Here is a 19,758-nt window from a genome sequence, read left to right on the forward strand (position 1 = left end):
TGGTTGTATACGTTTTCCAAATAATCAAAATTCTTTTGCTTGTTTTTCCTTCTGTTTCTTCTCCTGGTCTTTTAGGAAGAAAAGGGAAGTTTCCTAAATGAATTTATATACACTACACACTTAACAGCGTTTCAGTAATTCAAATGGCCTATTACTATCCTTACCAAAATTATTTGCCTATTCATGTTGACATACAAGCAGCAGTAAGAGGCAGAACACTATGTGAGCTCCAATCTCCAGACATTCCCTTTGGTCTATAGAAGAAAGTTCAAGCATTTTCCATTGCAACACTGTTATCCACAAGAATCTTCAATATATGTTTTCCTAATATTAAATTACCTGCCATGGTCAGCTAAAAAGCACTGCTTTGCAGACTTAAATTTAATGGACTCTAGGAAAGTACTACCTTGTATCCAAGAGCTTTAACTTCCCAAAACAATAGTGTACCTTCTTTCTAATCCAAGCTTAGAAAACACCTATACTCAGTCACAAGGCTGATGACCTTCTAATCATCTCATCTAATAATAAAATACCACAGAAGAAATTTTGCCAAAATAAAAATGGGAATATTTATTATCTTTTCTACTAAAGCAATGCAGAACTTCTGAGGTTATACACTGGTCTTTGCAAATGTTTCTAGAGCTAAATTTATACTTTTCGATTTCGTAAAAAAATTAGAACACATACTTCATAAAAACAAAAGACACGGTATGTCACTGAACAATTGGATAGTATTATAATTGTTAGTACGGATGAGCAAAAAAAGCTCATGCTTACACAATTCTGGCATTTGCATCATTATCATATACTCAAGTGGGACAAAATGGGTACATTTTCCTTGCATATTTTCAGGCCCACTTCCCAAGCTTTCAGAAATCAGACAGACTGTTAAATACTGAATTTGACCAAGAGAACCTAGACATTAGTTAGCGGTACTACATGCACAAGATGCAGGGGAAGGAAGAAAATTAGACCCGTGCATACAGTACAAGACAAACTGTTTCAACTGTCAAACGTGCGCTGGACAAAATTCGAAGTTTATGAAAAGTTTTATTTCTTGTCATGAAAATAGTTTCGGAAGCACATAATTGTATGTATATTGCAAAGTCATCTTCACTTGGCCTCCTGAACTTTCTTGGCATTCTGTTTTTCTTTTGCCTAGAAAACAAAGGGAGATGATATTAAACTCTGACAAGACAACGACTTTCTTTTTGGAGCTTTGCATGACTACTCATTACACTTTTGAACATTCAACAAAATATGCTGAAGTAAGAGACATTTTAAATTTAAATTTATATCCTTCAGAAACACCCTACTATTAGGTTCATGCATAAAGCTTTTCAAAATACACATAGGTTTAAATACAATAATAAGAAAGAAACTAATATTAGGTAACTTTCATAGAGGGAAAGCAGAGATTAAGAAAAGCTCTATTTTTAAAACAGAATTTAGCCTTCATTTTTATACCTCCATATTAATTTAACACTGAAATAACTGTTCTTAATGAGATTTTATTTCACAAGAAAACACTGCATTCAGAAATACTGGTTATCACAGATTAAACTAAAATAACCAAGATCTTAGTTTTCTAGATCTTTCAAAACAGCAGAAAGGGAAAAAAAGCAAAGGTATTTGTGAATGGAATCTTATGTTACTTGTATCAACAGATAGATAGTTCAAATTGACAAGGAACGAGCATTTTCTTCCTTACGAATTTAGTCAAAAAAGATTAGGCAAGAAGAAAGGACAATTCAGATGCAATCATTTGTTCATTCTGAATCAGACTGCTACTTATTACCACTTACTATTGAGCAGAACTGGATCTAAGTCAGTGATTTAGAATCAAGATCTGTTATCACCAGCTGCTCAGGTGCACTGGCAATTTACTTGTAAAAGAAGCTTGCTGTGTTATACATAACTTCTATTAACATGAAACCAGATTAAAACTTCACAAACGACCCAAAGAAGGTAAATATTAAAAAAATAATCCAAAAGTTACTGCCTTATAAACTATAAGTATGGCCTACACATACTTTGTTAAGGAAATTCAGCTAAAGAACATACTCATTAAGTGATCTTTAGTTCTTTTATTATAGTAATAGAGATCCTTTTTCAGACCAAGTTCAAATTTAGGGATACTCTCTATTGCACAAGATTAGATATGCAAACAAACACTCTACTTCAAATACCTGACTAGCCATACAGTTAAATAACCTTGCCAAAGTAATTTAATCAACAAGCCTAATACAAACTTTAATAGCAAACCAATGTTAGTAGCTAGACACCTTACAAAGCGGAAAACAACAAGCCACATTATCAGTATAAGAACAGAGAGATTACGAATTTCAGGCTACCTAAACTACCAGAACCTCTGTGCAAAGGTTGCCATCTAGTGCTTACACGTAGGTAAATCAACAAAACAGAGTATTAACAGTCCAAGTATGGAAGAGGGATCAATCTTTACATACATGTCTGTGTATGTATACATTCAAATAGTCTTCAGTTCAAAAAGGGATATCAGGATAGGATGGGGAACTCTACCACATACTAAACTGGAGATACACATCAGAATTTTAATGGGACTTTTAACTTCCTTTGTAGAAAAGCCCAAATCATGCATCTCTTGTACAACGTGATCTTTTATCTGATATTGAATTGCTTCTTGTTATATCACCATCAGAAAAAGTTTGTGTAGGTTATCAAAGGGGAGATACAATTTGCCTCTGTGTAATAGTGAAATTTGGTTAACCCTACAATCTCCAGTCTGTTAGAATTGTGTCTCATAAGAACTGCAAGAGTATCAGGTAAACTAGCAGTGAATGTGAACGGAGCAGATTAAATAAACCAACCCATGCCATTTACACTTCCAAGATATTTGGCTGCATTTATAATCTTAAGTAGAAGGCATGAAGAATTATAGTAATATACTATTTCTTGACAGTTAGCTAGGAAATACTCACTTTTTCTACTAATGGTATTAACTGTTGATGCTCTGCTAATGTCTTTAGTAATTCCATGATGAAAGGCAGGTAGTTATGTTTTCTTCTAATATTTTCAATCTAAAAATAGATTAAAAGCATTAACAGGATTATTTTACAGCTAAATGGGGACTTTTCCCTTTCCTGTTACTGCACCATTCCCCCACCCCCGACCCTGAATCTGGAATTCTTTCTTAAATTTCAACCAGCTAAAAATAAAATTAAAGCAATAAAATTCTGAGCACATAGTCATAAAGTACATGACAGATTAATTTACTGCTTTGGGCACAAATTCTCCTTAAAGTCTTTTGTCATACTAGCTGAAACAATGATTAAGTAGGTTATTTGGTTTAGTCACTGCTGTAACACTGACAAGTACTGTTACCTAAACTATTTTTTTTCCTCAACTTATGCAGTTCGACCCAGGTATTTTTACAGTACCCTGCATAGCTCTGCCTAGGCAGAAGACTTTAACATTTCTGTAATGCAAAAGCATGCCTATTTTGTTATACTAAACACTTAGCAGCTGTTACAGTGATTAAATCGTTCAGCAAGACAGGATATTATTTGCTTTTTCAACTGAAAGACCTCCACAGACTCAAAGTAGATACCCTAACATAAAAAAATAGACTTTTAATCGGTTCCCACAATATTTCCACATACTATTAGGAACACTGCTTTAGAGACAAGAAACAACACACTTTATAACTTAACATATGTACCAGAGAAATACATTTGACATTATCATTACAACTATCAAAGTCTTGGTCTGTACATTCTCTTTCTAGTACCCACCCAATCCTTCAGATTAATTACAACATCCTCCAACAGATATAAAACCCACCTTTGTCTTACAACTTTCCCAGTAATCTCATCAGAAAAGCAAACGCTACATACCTTATATCTTTTTAATTTTTGATTCTCTTCTTCAATTAACATCTGGTACTTTGCTACTTCTGACTGTATTGAACTTAACACATTACTACTTTGATCTGTATCCATAGGCTCCTCCTTCCACAGAACAGAAAAATGTTAAATGGAAGACATTTTTGCAATTTTTAAGGTTTGTTTTTTTTTATTTAATTAAATTAAGTCATAAGAGTATTTGTAATCACAGAAAGATTAGAAACATTCAATGAATTTCCGCAGTTAACTATAAGCAGATTATGTCAGGAACTAGGAAAAGGATAGTTCCATTACCGTGGCAAATTAGTCAAGACAGAGAGCCATAATGACATGGTTATACTGTACCAAGAGCTCAAATTAGCTCACACAGAACTAACCAGAGCCGCATTAGTGCATCCACAAAGCACTGCTCTGTGTCTTTTTTCTAGTGCTGTGCTTTTTATTAGTGATACTGTATTTGGAGCAAGGAAAGAAGAAGGTGAATAATAAAGCAAGGACACAGAACTATTACCAGAGAACTACTCCAATAACTTAAATACCATGGCCTACCTCTGCAAGTTGCTGCTGTAATTCTGCAATCCTCTGCTCATATATCATCTTTCTATCAGATACAATAGCCATCAAGTTAAACCTTATCTCACCTTCACTGTATCTGAGGAACAAAAAAGAAAAAAAAAAAAAACAACACTTGCAAAATCAGTTATTAGCATGACCACACAGAAACCTCCTCCACAATTTTATTATAAGGGAATGCATTTTGTAGGGAAAAAAAAATGTATATGGGTTATTAAGTTGTACTACAGATCTAATCTTGACATGAAATAAAATCAGACCTCAGACGAATGCTACCCAGTAACTCATAATAACCTCCTCTTCCAAGATACTACTAATTCCTGTCTGCAGTCATAAAAAGTAAATATTGAGACTGTCCAAAGCAGAAAACAAAACATAGACTCATAGAATTGTAGGCCTTGGAAAACTTGATATAGTTGATAACAAAACTTCCACAAGCCTGGTGCACACAGTAGTTTTCACTTTCTCCTTACTGCTACTTGTTAGAAAGTGTTGGAGACTTCTTCATATAATGTGAACAGTAAACTCAACAATTAGATTAGCAGTCCTTTCAGAGTTTAAATTCTCCAAATGTGATTTGGTAGTAACATTTTGCTTATGAAAAAGACTTTGAAAATTATCTTCTAAAAATGGTGTAAAATCAACTTTATTTCCAACACATTTGGGGTCAGAGCTGAGAAGTAGGAAAACATCTACAGTGTGTTTTCCTAGCTTTAATTTCTAAAACAAACCACATAACTAAGGAAATTACCAGCTGTAGTGATATAGTTATTATCTAGTATTTTTATTAAAAGCACACCCCCAAACTTTATTTTTATGGCACTCTTGGCTTTTACTTGCAAAGACCCACAGCTGTCTAACAGAATCAATCATCTTGCTCTCCCTTTTTTCAGCATACTAGTAGGATCTCTCTTCATTACACAGATAGTTACTTTGATTAATCATACAGAAATACAGAATATAAGAGACTTGGCTATCATCACATTTAGCTCCTGTTGGTCAATAGGGTCAAGTCACACAGTGATGTGCCAATAAAAAATAAAAAATATTCATCATTCCTCATAAATTCAGTTGAAAGCCTTTAACTGAAAGAAATTAAGAATAAAGAATTATTAAAAATATATAAGGTATTATATTCTTAAAAGCATCATGACCATTTACTTTTGTATACGTTTCTCTATGACAGGCCGTACAGCACTTATCCAGTCATCTTGATTGCATGCACCTACAAAAAAAAAAAAAAATGCAAAGAAAAAAATTAATCCTCTTTGCAAAACTAAATGTAAATTCAGGGCTTGTATAATTCAGGTTTATCCAGCAACTTCAGAGTACATAACAAGTTTTTCCTTGGCAACTGCAGTCTCAAATTACTCGGGTGATTTTTTTAGGAGGTGGAAGACATTTTTTAGTAGCAAAATTTAGAAAATATACTGGCCAAAGAAAGGAAGCAAAACTAAATTTTAAGGGCATAAGCATCTAACTTTTATTTTATTGATAATAAGGAAAATCGGGAGGGGGTAAGTATGTTACATAAGATTTGTATGACACAAATTAGTTGGTATGACAACATACAAGTAGATAGCAAAACAAAAATGTATGGATAGTTACAGCTGTTCCATTTAAACGAAGAGTTAATACTATGTAGATGCCATGCAATGGTAAAAAGTCAGACACAGAAAAAAGCATAAAAGGATATATAATAGATAACTTGATTTTAAGATAAATGAGAGAATAACTAAAGGTGATTTTGTAAGTTGATAATGCATCTAACAATTTCAAGACCTCACAGCAAATGAAGAGACTCATGATTATGTTACCATAAAATTTATGTTACTGGTAGTCTGCAGACTGTATAGTCTCTTTAACCAGATTAAAGATGAGATTTAGCAGAAACATACTGCTCAGCCTAAAAATAAATGCAATGGTCAAGAAAACTTGGGAAACACTCTGGAAATGGAGTGTGGAACATGTCGAGATTATATCAGGCTGAAAAGTACACACACAGGATAAGCATCGTAGAACTTTTCAAGACCCAAGATGGCACACCCCGCAAGTTAAGAAAGATTACAAGACATGAAATATGAACTAGCCTTACAGAGAACCAAACTATGCTAAAAGTAGCTATTCTTTTTTAAACCACTGGGGAAATGTTTGCTACCTAAGAATGAGGGCACTGTGTAAACACCAGACACATAGCATACAGAAGCATATGGAGCCAGCTCTATACATGCTCCCACAGAAGAAATTAACAGTAAAATAAATGGATAGCTTATAGTCACCCTAGGGAAAAAAAAAAAAAAAAAAAAAGCAGCTTTGAAAACACGACATCGAAATTGTCTCAGGTGACAACAGCACAAAAAGGAAGATGTGGGGAAAAATATTATCAAAAGGAGTTGCACACTATGGGTAAGGAAAGCCAAAAAGATTACATAGTTTTACCAGGTTTTGCTAGAGACAGCTCAGAACAACTTATTTCCTAACATAAGGAGAACAAACATCCATGATAGGTGGGTTATGTAACCCTCTCTCTTGCAACAAAACTGTTCAGATATTAGAAGCTTCCTCGAATGCACAGCCTATTCAACCGATTATTGAATGAATAGAGAGATAATCAGAAACATGGAGGAAGCAACATGAAAATTGCATTTTCATGCCAACAAAAATAAAGCAATATAAATGACTGCAAAGAAGTATAAGCCTGAATAGCACATTAAGAAAACTTTAAACATATGCTTTATTTTAATACATAACTTGGTTTGCTCCTGTAACATACCACCAATTTGTTACAATAAGCTATTGTAAAAAAGAAGGATGTTCAGAAAAAATATGAAATATTACCTAGATCTATTGGCCCTTCTCTTAAGCCATCTAGTTCATACAGCCTTCCATTAACAGGAACATAGCTTACAAAGTGAAATGCATCTTCTTCTTTTGCTGAAGACTTTGCATCAAATTCAAACATCTGCTGTCTGCAAAGACAAATTGAAAATATCTGAGATGAGAAAGAATATGCTCAAATTTTGCCTAGATTTAAAACATATGTTACCTGGCAAAACTGTTGTGAACTTGCCGAATCACTTCTGAGTTGCTTAGTGCCAAACCTTTCATCTGAAAATAAGTAACAAAATTAAATTTTAAGCCAACGTATTACAACATTGTAATACTTGAAATACAGAAAATAGTAAGCACTTACCGCTGCATCAAAACTTTGTGAAAATTCTTTGAATTCTGACAAAGTCTCTCCTAGATGGATATCTTGATGAGCACAATTCAAAAGCACACTTACTATGGCCTGAGTAGCACAAGCATTATTAATTACCTACGAAAAAAGCATGGAGAATTTGTTCAGTAGTGGTGATAAAAATTTACTTTAAGATGGACAACATTTTTCATTACAAACACACGCTTTCTATGCTGATTCACATTAGAGTTTCACTCCAACACAGGCAACAAATCTAGCCTGAGTAGCCACAGAAAAGCCTTTGCTGCAGGAGACTAACACAACCAATGCTGAATGGTCCTCATATACAATTCATAGATAAAACTGGTATTTCAAACCTCCACTTAGAAATGCTGTCATCCTACTGTCTCACCACCTCCCTAAAGCAATTAATAAAGGACTTAGAAGAAATAAAGGAAACTTGATCCCAGTGGAAAAACAAATTAAGTACTATTCAAAGCAAGCTGCCCAAATAACATAGCTTTATCTATGGTCTTGAAGAAACAAGTCGACTCTCCCCAAAAGAACACCCTTCAAATAATCAGAATTCCTACCCTAAGTAGGAGCAGAAAAACAAAAAAAATTGGGGACAATAGATGCAGAAGCTAGAATTAAAACAAAAACAAAATAAGCAAACAAAGAAAAAAAAAACACAAAAAACTTGTGTTGGACAAAAAATTTCAAAAACCCTAGCGATAAACTGATGAGATTTAGGTATTTTAAGATGCAAAGATTTTTTTTTAAGATGGTTTGCTGAGAAATAAGCCACATGAGATTTTAAGTTTTGCATGTGTTTCTTAATTTATAACATGCCAATCTTTTTCAACCTCATGATTAAGTTACCAGTTTATGACATTATGACATATGACGTAAACAAACTCTTTCATATTACAGCCATGGTTTTAATGTTACTTAGTAATACCCAAACTAAAATACTGTATTTAAAGAAAGAGAGAGACTACAAGGATTATTTAATATAATCTGAGATTTAATTAAAAGCACAGTAGTCAAATGGATTAAGGCCATAATATAGTAATAACTTCTTAGCAATTTTTTCTCAGTGAGCTCTAGGCTAGGAAAAAATAATGTACTCTCAGTCTATGAGACTATTTTGCAATTGCAAATGCTACTTAGTCGTTAGGACTGGCAGAGAATATGTTGCTTTTGTATTACAAAAAGAAAATTAGCTCATGCCCATGAATGCGAAACCACTTACAAGAAAATATGAGAGAAATTGATTTTCTATACTTCAAGATGTTCTCAGTTCAGGTTTTGTATCTGTATAGTGCAGGTCATAAAGAAATAACAAAGCACTTCTCAATTTAAGAAAAATACAATCTAATTGATTTAAATGATAATCAAGGGAACCAACTACACACTGAGAACAGATTACAGCAACTGAAACTCAGGCTGCATGTAGACGAGCTAAAGGCTGGAGTTCACGCAATTACAAAATAAAGGACATAGAAGGAAAATCCATCAAGTGCGGTGGAATAATGAATAGCAAAAGAAAATTTAACACCTTCCCCCCCCCCCAACTACTAGAATGATGTAATTAGAGAGAATTAACGCTGTAACACAGAAAAATGAAAAATGAATCTTAGAATAGGCAGGGCTGGAAAGGACCTTAAGATCATGTAGTTTCAACTCCCTGCCATGGCCAGGGTCACCACACACAAAACCATGTCATCCAAGACTCCGCCCAATCTGGAATGAAAAACGAACAAAGAACTGAAGATTTTCTATGACTAGAGAATGGTACCAGAAACAGTTGTAATAGTACTAGGATGAAAGCAGGAAGATCCTAAATGGATTAGAGCAGCCTAACCTGAAGCAGTGGTGACAAACATTGCAATTAACCTGATTGAAAAAGGAGAAAGTGGTGAAAAATTATTAGAACAGTGTTATTATAATGAAGAGAGGGTCACAACAGCAAACAGCACTTGTTAAATGTGTCACGGTTTAAGCACTAATGAAATATAACTAATACAGGACAACATAGGGGGAGAAACCCCTCAGTGGTAGCTGTCTTTACTGAAAGATCAAGATGCATACTTCAGCTGGTATGGCAGATCATTAACCCAATAATGACATCAAAAAAAGTGCAAGGAAATGAAGAGATTTTGTGCCTACAGGCAAGATCAACACAAACTGTTGGACTAGCCAGATACAGGAGCTTTAAAGAGCAGTAAAAAACAGAAGAAAAATTAAACTTGGAAGGCAATTTGTGGCTTCATCAAATATTTGCCTTTCAGCATAAATATATTTCTGTATTCCAATTACAGTAAGAGGAATATGCTTAAGTATATAAGGATCAAACTAAATCTTGTCTCACTGCTAGAAAACAATAGGCAACAGATTCAGATCTTAGATCAGCAGCCCCCAGCTGTTGAAATGGAAATATATTCTGGAACTACAAACACTCTTCAGAAAGCGAGAGGTGGGAGGTAAGGAAAAGGCAGCAAGAATAGTCCTGTAGCAGAAAAGAAGCAAGTGCTGATATGCAAAAAAAGACTGCATTCCTGGATCTAAATAACAGGAGAGAACTAACAAGACTGAAGAAGGAGGTATCTAGCTAGTGGTACTTCATGGGCAGGGTGAAGAGCACAGAGAAGGAGGCGACTGCAGTACAAAATGTAGATGGGTGCAAGGTTTATTTGCTAAATGGGCACTGCATCCTATCAATGCACACAGACAGTCCAGCACTGCTATACACATAAGTTAATAAGTCCTTCAAGAGAGAAACTGGTCAGGATACCTATCTACCCTAATTTCCAATGTATCTCTTACTTATGGTGGTAGAAAACATGTCCTCCATTTATATACCATGATAGTATATGCAGATAGTCCAAATAATTTTGTATTTTGACTTGAGGAAGCATAAGAGGGATTGTGTATTTGTCCAGAAATCCCAATATTTGCCTGTTTATTTCTGTCCAGGAAGTCCTGCTGAGATATTTGATCAACCAATACTCAGGAACCCAACTTAAAGCAGATACCCATATTTGAAAGATTTTGCTAGCAAAACTACAAGGTGTATTTTGTAATATTTAAAAGTAATATATATACACACAGAGATATATATGAGAAAGCCACCATATCACCAAGCAAACCTTAGCTTAAAACAAACAAAGAAACCACATGAATAGCCTCCTCTGGCAGACTCTTCGAATAAGATGCTTAACTTCATAAGCACGCAGCTTTTCCTAAGGATCCAATCCAAGTTTCTGGATCAGCTTAAGACTGAAGCACTCTAAATTCATGACTTGCATACTCTATCTGATGGATTACACATTCTGTTTTTTAAACAGCTGTGGACAACCCTGTACTACTGCATTTAGTAGTATAACCAGCAAATCTCTGGGATTCACTTACTAAGCATGCCAACATTACAAACCAGTTGGCTTTACAAAGCTTAATGTGAAAAATTTAGCATTAGGACAAAGTTACAAAACATTCTTGTTTAAAACCCCCATCTAGATTTATTTATTTTTATTCCTTTGGAATAAAGATGTAGTCTTTGCATAGTTAACTTCAGTTCCTGGAACCTATTTCTGACTTTGATTAGATGTGTTGAAAGTTCATTTTACGTCTTCCAAGTTACGTTATCCCAGGTTTTGGCTTTAACAGAGATACCTGGTCTATCTTAACGTTACCAAACCTGAAAATGTCAAAATTTTGAGTTTGAAATCAAATGAAGTATTGGAAATGTTTAAAAATATAAAATATGCTTTCATAAGTGGCACAAATGTAATTAAAAGACAGATTCTGTTACTTCTTCCTCATTGAGAGGATCCTCCTTTTGAAAGTATATAGATTTTATTCCCAGTAAGGAAGTTAATGCTTTATTATCACAATTGTAATCGTCTATCATCACAATGCAGTATAATACACGGCACAAACCAAAGGCATGATACCAATACTTCAGTAATAAAACCTGAGGAGGTTATTAAGCTAAAAAAAAGTTAGTACATAAGTGTGCAACAATGGCATTTTTTGTGTCCAGAGACACTTCTGCTTCTGCAGTGATCAGCACAGAATACAGCTATTCAAAGCAGTGCTGAAGATAGCCAAACACATTTAGTGGTACAATTGTGTAGCTGCCGTGTGTAAAAACAACAGCAAGGGCCTACTTAAGCAACACAGAAATCAGGAAATTCAGAGTTAAGGCTGAAATTGTATCCTTAACTCACCTCATTGTGCCTAGGTATCCTAGCTCAAAGGGTATGTAAGATCATCCAGAGTTCTGTGGCCTCAAATAGAGGACCAAATCATACCTAGGCATAACAGGGAGGCCAAATTTAACATGAGTGCACATTAAAAAAAAAAAAAAAAACAAACCTTTAATATGCATGCAAATTAGACTTCAAAATTCAACCCCCCAATATACTCATGATCTAACTGTGAACAAGATCTAGTTGTCATTTCCAAGTCAACTACAACATCCTAATGAAAGTTGGTATGAACAAAGTGTGAGCATGCACTAAGTTCTTATCAAAATTGTGTTTCCTAATGCAATTTTAAAGGTTTTTGCTAGACACAATTTAAGAGCTGTAGCCTTTTACATATAACTGAAGTTCCCCCACAATTAAACAATTTCTAAGATGGAGCATTTAACTAAAATTGAACAGAAACACAGCTATGCTGCAATAACATCATTTATTTGCCGTACTAAGTTGTTGTTACATATGAAGTTACTTAGTTTTGCTCATACACAATTCAGAATGACACTTTAGAACTTCTCTGCAATAAACTGGGCTGTACCAAATCTCTTAAGTGATAAATTTAAAAGAAGTATGTGAAATTTAAAAGATGTTTGGGAAAGCCAAATACCCGAGATTTTTTGGCCTCCAGTGTCACATCTGTTTTGAAAATACAGATCAATAGACCAATAATCTTAAGTATCATACAAATTTTCTTAACCTTGTCTTCCTTCATGCAGCTGGGTTACTTATGAGGATTCAAAGACCATGGTTTCAAGAATTGTAATAACCTCACTACTCCTCTAAAGACATTTCTGGTCTCTTTCACTTACCTTTTACCAGCTTTTGCTTGTACAGACTCACTGAACAAACAGATCTCAATGTGACAGGGGACCAGCCCAGAAAATATGCACAGAGGATCTACAGAAAACTGCTCACTGATGAACTGCACTGGCTCATAGAAGTTCAATAGTTGAGCCATTGCAAGAGAGGAGCAGAACCACGAAGTCAAAAGGAGACAGGTTGGGATGACCCAAATATACCGCTTTCACCCTCAGATTCACCATTCACTTTAGAAAATACTATCAGTCCTCAAAATATAGCTCATCAAGCTGGATCTCTAACTAAAACTAACTTCCTCCAAAATGAAAGTCACTAAAGCTAAACTGGTATTACAAATCCACCCAAAATATCAAAACCAGTTGCTTTCCTTTATCTTTTGACATTAGATTTTAATTTTTCTGACAATTTCACCAGTTGTTCAGTCACAATACCTCAATCCAGGCAAAACTGACAAGCGACATGAAACACAACCATATATATGTCTACAAGAAATGTTTTGACTTTGCTAAGCCACTGCACTTGAGTAACAGATAATAACAAAACATGAGAAAGATATTCTAATCTTATACTCTTCCAAATTACTTTTGAAATATATATTCCATGCCATGAAGTAGCATAACTGGGCACTACAATTTTAAAATTGCAAGCATTTCTAGAAATTGCTTTCCATGCTGAAATTAATGAATTCTTAGTCACCCAAGCACACCCTCCTTTAAAGCAGCAGGTGAAGGAGGGCAAAGATGAGAAAGTTCCTACACCTCTGTAAAGAGGTTTCAGGCTTAAGAAAATAGTAAAATATAGGTGTTTCAAAGAAAGCTACAACATAAAGCAGACTTTCATTATTTCATCAGCCTTTAATACTCTGGTTTTGTTAGTGAATCTAACATTATCCAAAATTTCTGATGTACATTCTGTAATCCCAACTGACAGCTTAATAAAGGTCCTCTTTGCTACTTGCTTTTAAACATGATGTCATACTTTAAAACATGAAGTGGAAGAGGAGAGAGGAAAAACAAAACAGAAGTAGTGGAGCAAGGAGACAATCGTTTGAATCTTTTCAGCACCCACAACAGCAACTCTGTGAGAACCTCATTACTCATAGGACACAAGAAAGATGAAAACTGTTGAATGATGGTAAATCTTGTCTTCACCTTCAAAAAACCTCCCTAAATTCAAATCAGAGTAATTTCCTTCTATCATGTAACTAGCCTTTGAGTGTAGTATCATAGATTCTCCCTGAGGTTCTCTGCATCAAGGTTATTCTTCACCCATGGATCACTAATCACTAGCAGTATGTTTGACTAGACATAAATCACAACCTAAACCAGTGTCTGTCAGACCTATTACCTATAAAGACATTTGTCAAACTACTGCTGATCACTCTACCCTAAGAAGAGTGGACACTGCTTGGCAGGACCCAAAAGATGCAGCAAGGCAAAGAAAACTTTATTAAAAAAAGATCAAGGAATAAAGTCACCCACAGTACCATGAAACAATTAGGTGATTATAAAAGAAGCAAATTAAAGATTATTATTTGCACAACAGAAGCACATGTACAGGGCAGCCAGGAGACCTATAGATATGTTTCAACTGTTTTCTGTATTTCTATACTTTTAGCTGGAAGTATTGAGAGACTCCTTTATATCCTGAAATTCACATAGAAAACACTTCTGCATTTGTGGAAAAAAAAAACCAACCAAAACACAAACCAACTACAACATCAAAACACACACACACAACCTTCCTCTCCCAAAAAGCAAACCAAACAACAAAAAAAAACAAAACATCCCCACAAAAAAACCACCACCCAAAACCACCACTCCCCTCACCCCCTAAATACCTCAAAAAAAACAGACCAACAACTTGCCTAACTGTCATTTTTGATAGAAAGCCTAATCTTTTGCCCTTTGATAGGAATGCTTTGTAATTAACACCTGTAGTAACTCTACCACTTCATGGTTGGACTGTTACATTTACCACTATTTGAGAAACACATTTTGAAAAAAATCTAAAAAAAATTATTAAATACTCCTGCTTTCATTGTGGTTACTTTCTCATGCTTTTCTTGCTTGCAAATAATATGCACGTCACTCTGTCAGAGCCAACACAAAATTTCACACCACTTGGTATTTAATAAAACCAATATAGACTATCAAACCCAATTTTTCCTGTAGTTTCTAATTCAGACTCACTGTTATGACTTATATACTGAAAACTTCTATGCCAAAATGGCCTGCAAATTCTTAAACGACAGTGCTATCCTACAGTTATGCTGCCCTGGCTGCAGAATATTTGAGAAATACAATAAATGAGAACTGGACCAAAATAAATCTTTCCTTCTAGAATTTGTTGAAAGTGGTTTCAAAAAGACAAATTTGCTCATTCTGCTGAGAATATTTACTAAGTAATTTTTACTGCACTGAAGAGTTATTTACTTTTATCAGAGGCAGTTGACAAAGAAGAGCTTTACTCTTCCCTACCTGCTGATACTTTTGTCTGACTTGCTGATTAATCTGATTTGCTGATTAATCTGATTTGCTTTGATAATAATATTTTAATACACAGTCCCTACTCCCACAGAATTTATTAAAGTTATTTCACCTTGAAAATTGATTTTAATGTACATATTAACAAAACCATTATTTTTTACTATTAAGAGATGTATTTCATGACATATCAAAGAAAAACACTGAACCTGCCTTACCTGTTTAGCAAAAAATATCGTATCCAGTCTGGAATCCTGAACAACAGAACCTGCTGGTTCCTCTCCAGGCTGCCACTTGAAGAGGAAAATTAGCCCATGTACTGGCCTAAAAAACAAAAATGACAGGAGAAAAAAAAAACCAAACCCACATGTACTGATGAAAAAACAAAGCCAGAAATCTCAGCTATAATTTAAATGAATGCTGGTACACTCATTCTGTTAGTTATTTCCTGCTAAACATAGGGAACTTGCACTAAATTTTTCAGATGTGGTCTTTCAATTAGGTAGAACATACTTGAAGCGTCTGTCTATATATGCTAAACAATCTCAATGTTAATTAGCATTTCATCAGTAATTTAAGTCAGGACCGGTTTTCCTGGTTACTGTAATTATTACAGTTCCACAACACTCATTTGAATTTGTTAATGACAAATAGCTATCAAAATATTTGTCAATCACATACAAGAGCTAGAACTAAAGTTCTGGTAGTCCTTTCAGGCATAAATGAAATAGGCAAAGAGAAGCTGTTGTGAAACTGCATGCTTTGAGTTCTCTCTCTGAGACAAGAATTCCAGCTTTATCTTTTACTAAAATTGTCTTTTCAGACTGCAGGTCTTGCATCATGCACTGTACTTAGTTTACATCTTGCACTGTATTTAGTTATTCCCATAAAACAAAAATGTATTAGTAAAAGAAACAATTCTTACAAAATCTACAGCTATATTAAAGCAAAAACTTATTCATCATATCAACCTGCAGTTAAGGCCATCACCACAATGATGCCACAAACGGTTTATCTACAAAGAGTAAACAGACTACTGCACTGCAGAAGAAACTTTTCCAAAGCTCTGACCAGCAGATGTCTTTTTAAACAGTGGGACCACTGAGGGAATTTGAAAAATTCTACGTGTTGTTATATTCTTTAACTCTTAGCATTTAAATAATGTGTAAAATACACCTGCATGGGAAGGAAGCTGGCTACCACTCAAGACTAGGAATATATACATCAGACAGTACAAGCAAGCAAAGTTGTTACTTTATGAACAGATTAGGTAACATTCTGATGAAGTATTATATGAAGTACATAGTGCAGGCAGTAAATAAACCACTTCTCAAAGAACACTTCTGCCATTAAGGTATCACTTGTCAAATACCTTCAGTCAGACAAAAAATCTAAAGCTGCGTTTTCTGTACTAACTGCTACATCTTCTAAAACATTAATTATAAAAGTGTATGACATTCACACAGTAAGAAAGTATGGTTTGGGTTAGATGACATTTTCCTCTTCAAATCTTGTACGTAAAAATGTATTTTCCTTAATGCATCCCAGACAAAATGGTACAAGAATCTTGCCTGATGAGGCTCTAACTGTTCCATATGATATCAGTAATTGTCAGTTACAAGACTATTTGCCTTCATAAACATATGGAAGCAGTTCTGCAGGAAAAACAAGTTACAAAAGTATGAGAGCACAGCGGATTAATTTATTTAAGGCAACAGATGCAACGTTATGCAAGGAAGAGATAAAGCAAGAAGTTAGTCAAAGAACTTGTCAAGCAATGACAAAATCATTAGACATCGATTTTCACATTCTAGCTGCTATTAGCATCTTTCCAAAACCACAAAAGCTAGACAAAGAACCAAGACATTAATAAAAAATAATGTAATTGCCAGGTATTCAATTAAAACAAAATCCTAGTGAACCGCTGCACCACCAAAAAAGCCAGAGGAAGTTTAATATACGTTCTTTCAGTGACTTCAGACAAACATACATAAAATCTATGCAGATTAGAAAAGTGCCTTACTTCAATTTTTCAAAGTTCTCTGGTTCCAAACTCCATATTTCTTCAACTTGTGCTCCCCTACAACCTGAAAGAAGGAATGATACAGGTTTCTTCAACAGCCCCATTTAAATAGGACACAGCTAATAAAGACAGACACACAGAAGAAATATAGTAATATTTACAACTTGTATGTGCAGGTTATGGAAAAGTCTATTTATCAGCTTTAATGCATGCTCATTAGAAAACCAAACAAGACAGGTCAAGAGAAATTATTTCATGAATATCTCCTGTGTATGGTGATCTTTATTTCTTTATAAACACAGCTGCTTTTAAAAAAGAAGCAGAGGAGATGAAAATATCTTTGGTCACCTCATGCCCTTTGCTCAACTGTAAATAATACTGTTTTTAAAGATGCTGTCAGCTTGTCCAAAGCAGAGCTTAAAAAAAATCTACCTCCAGAGAAAGACCCGGTAGTAGACTGAAAACACTGTAAGCAATACACTCAAAAAAGACATTTACATAATAGCCCTAGAAGTTCAAATCTTGGCATGTTGAAGATTAATCTATTAGTTAAATAGAAATGCAAAAGGAGAAACATGCCTTGGGCTACACATGTGAGATGCAGATGTGACAGAAATTACAAATCAATGTAACCTAACATAAAATCATTTTGCTTCTTTAGCCAAAATCCTGTATAGACTTATTTGCTGTTATAACCATATAACTACGGTATCTCCAAAGACGTTAAATTCAATTCAACGTAATATTTAGTATTCTAAAGGCCAAAGAAGCCCATTACTGGTTACCCAGCCTACTGCCAAGCACCACAGCTCAGCTTGGTCACACACAACCCTTCACCGCAACATCCTCCCTCCAGGAGTCTCTGCAACCGAGTCGCCTGTCACACGACCCAAACACAGACCCTTTCCAGACGCTGGTATTCCCTCCTACGAGGCATTTACTTATATTAAGCTGCCCAGCAGAAGCGTTCATGTGCCATAGGCGACAGGACGGGCTTCGCTGAACAGCGCGTCCCGCCACTGGCCACCCACAGCCCGGAAACCGAGAGCACAGGCTACGCTGACAGCCCCCTCAGCCAAAAGGCCGGCTGCTGCCGGCAGCAACGCGGGCGCACGGCCTGGGAAGCCGCACAGAGGTTACAAGAGTCGCGTTCACTCTCAGCGTCCGCCTACCGCCACGCTGCCAGAGCATGGCCTCGGCCCCAGCCAACCTCCACCGTTCTTCGTGTCCCCTGCCGCCCCCGGCCGGGCCGCAGCCACGCCGCGGCTGGGTTCAGCCTACTGGCGCCCTGTACCCTTCGTCGGGGAAAGAAGGAGCACTCCGCTGAACCGGGCGAGCGGGCGGGCTGGTGTTGCACCCGCGCGGGAACAGCCACAGCCACCAACGGGGCCGCAGACACAGAGCGCCAACGCCTGCCCACCAGCGCGACCCCAACACCCGACCCCAGTCCTGCTTTTCCCTCACCGAAGCCCTTGATGAGCTCCGTAAACACGCCCGGGTCGCTCTCCATGAGGCACCACTCGCCAGCGCTACTCCCTCCCGACATGGCGACAACCAGCACACTCCCTTAGGCCCGGCACCGCCGCCGGCCGGTTAAACTGCGAGGCCGAAACACGCCGCTCCCTTCCCGGCAGGCCCCGCGGCCCACGCCGCGCCTGTCATCGCTATGGTGAGGTGGGGCGGGAGCCGGAAGTGGCGGTTGAGATTGGATCCGGGGCAGCCGCTCGTTGCCGGTAGCGGCAGTGCCCCTAGAGGGACCACATCGGTTCGTGCCGCGCCTCCACCCTGTGGCTCCGTTCCTGTGGCGGCAGATGGGCGGCGGGTAGAAGGAATCCCCTACGCGGCGGAAGGAGGCGGTTCCGGGTCGGCGTCGCGACTCCATCCGGGCACTGGGCTGCGGCCGTGGGGGGCGGTGGGCGCGGCCCCATCCGGGTCCCGGGTATGCTGTCAGGACTCGGGTGGGGGGGGATCAGGTTGTGGAAGACGCGGAGCTGCCGGTGGCTGGAGGGACCTGCCCTGCCTGTGCCCAGCTCCCGGAGCGGGTTCTTGCTTCCGCTCTCCTTCCCAGGCTCCCTTCTCGTCGCCCGGCCCCCGCCGCAGCTCCCTGGGGCTGCGCTACTGCTCGGCGGAGGAAGCTGCGCTGGCTTGGGCGGGCCCTGCCCCGCGGCCCCTGCGAGGCCGCGTCCTCTCAGGCAAGTTGCGCCGCCCGGCTGGCGCTGAGGGTGGAGGGATCGCGCTAGCCCCGGCGGGGTTTTGGGTTTGGCGCGGGTGTTGAAGGAATGTGAAGAAGCACCCACTGTAGATAGCCACCCCCTGCTTGACACCTGGGCGGTGTAAGCTCCTTGAGGGGATTAAAGGGCACATCACTTGGGCTCATTCGCCTGCTTCATCGTTACTTGTTTTCGTAGTTATAGAAACTGATAGCTAATTCAGAGGTCTTTGGGTATCAACTTTAGATGCTTTTTCCTCATAGTTTTGTTCTGTGTCTGCAAAGTTGCCTTCTACCACCGGTCAATAAATTTTTTAA

At 37.3% G+C, this 19,758-nt stretch overlaps 1 protein-coding gene across 2 annotated transcripts; it reads right to left on the reverse strand.

Moving 5' to 3' along the window:
* Positions 1-541: 541 nt before the first annotated feature.
* On the reverse strand, positions 542-19,084 carry UCHL5 (ubiquitin C-terminal hydrolase L5). Of its 2 annotated transcripts, XM_061453062.1 has the most exons (11): positions 18,696-19,084; positions 17,232-17,295; positions 15,427-15,532; positions 7,651-7,776; positions 7,504-7,565; positions 7,296-7,426; positions 5,619-5,682; positions 4,434-4,536; positions 3,876-3,989; positions 2,961-3,059; positions 542-1,158 (listed from the first exon to the last, which is right to left on the reverse strand). In XM_061453062.1, the coding sequence occupies exons 1-11, from the start codon at positions 18,775-18,777 to the stop codon at positions 1,114-1,116; spliced, it is 996 nt and encodes a 331-aa protein (XP_061309046.1). In that variant the 5' UTR covers positions 18,778-19,084; the 3' UTR covers positions 542-1,113. The 2 variants fall into 2 exon arrangements, with proteins under 2 accessions (XP_061309046.1, XP_061309047.1); XM_061453063.1 differs by lacking the exons at positions 17,232-17,295; positions 18,696-19,084 and adding an exon at positions 11,871-11,954.
* Positions 19,085-19,758: the final 674 nt, after the last annotated feature.

Source organism: Pezoporus flaviventris, unplaced genomic scaffold (assembly GCF_033815535.1).
Source record: "Pezoporus flaviventris isolate CSIRO_AGI_PZ_B2104156 unplaced genomic scaffold, CSIRO_AGI_Pfla_v1 ptg000013l, whole genome shotgun sequence".
Taxonomy (NCBI): domain Eukaryota; kingdom Metazoa; phylum Chordata; class Aves; order Psittaciformes; family Psittacidae; genus Pezoporus; species Pezoporus flaviventris.

Bases quoted from the DNA above. Each gene is read 5' to 3' on its own strand.
- UCHL5 (XM_061453062.1), bottom strand. From the start codon at position 18,777: ATGTCGGGAGGGAGTAGCGCTGGCGAGTGGTGCCTCATGGAGAGCGAC. The intron at 5,683-7,295 runs GTAATATTTCAT...TTTTTTTTGTAG, and splicing joins AGAAGGGCCAATAGATCTAG to GTGCATGCAATCAAGATGAC. The intron at 3,990-4,433 runs GTAGGCCATGGT...GTTCTGTGGAAG, and splicing joins TACAGCAGCAACTTGCAGAG to GAGGAGCCTATGGATACAGA.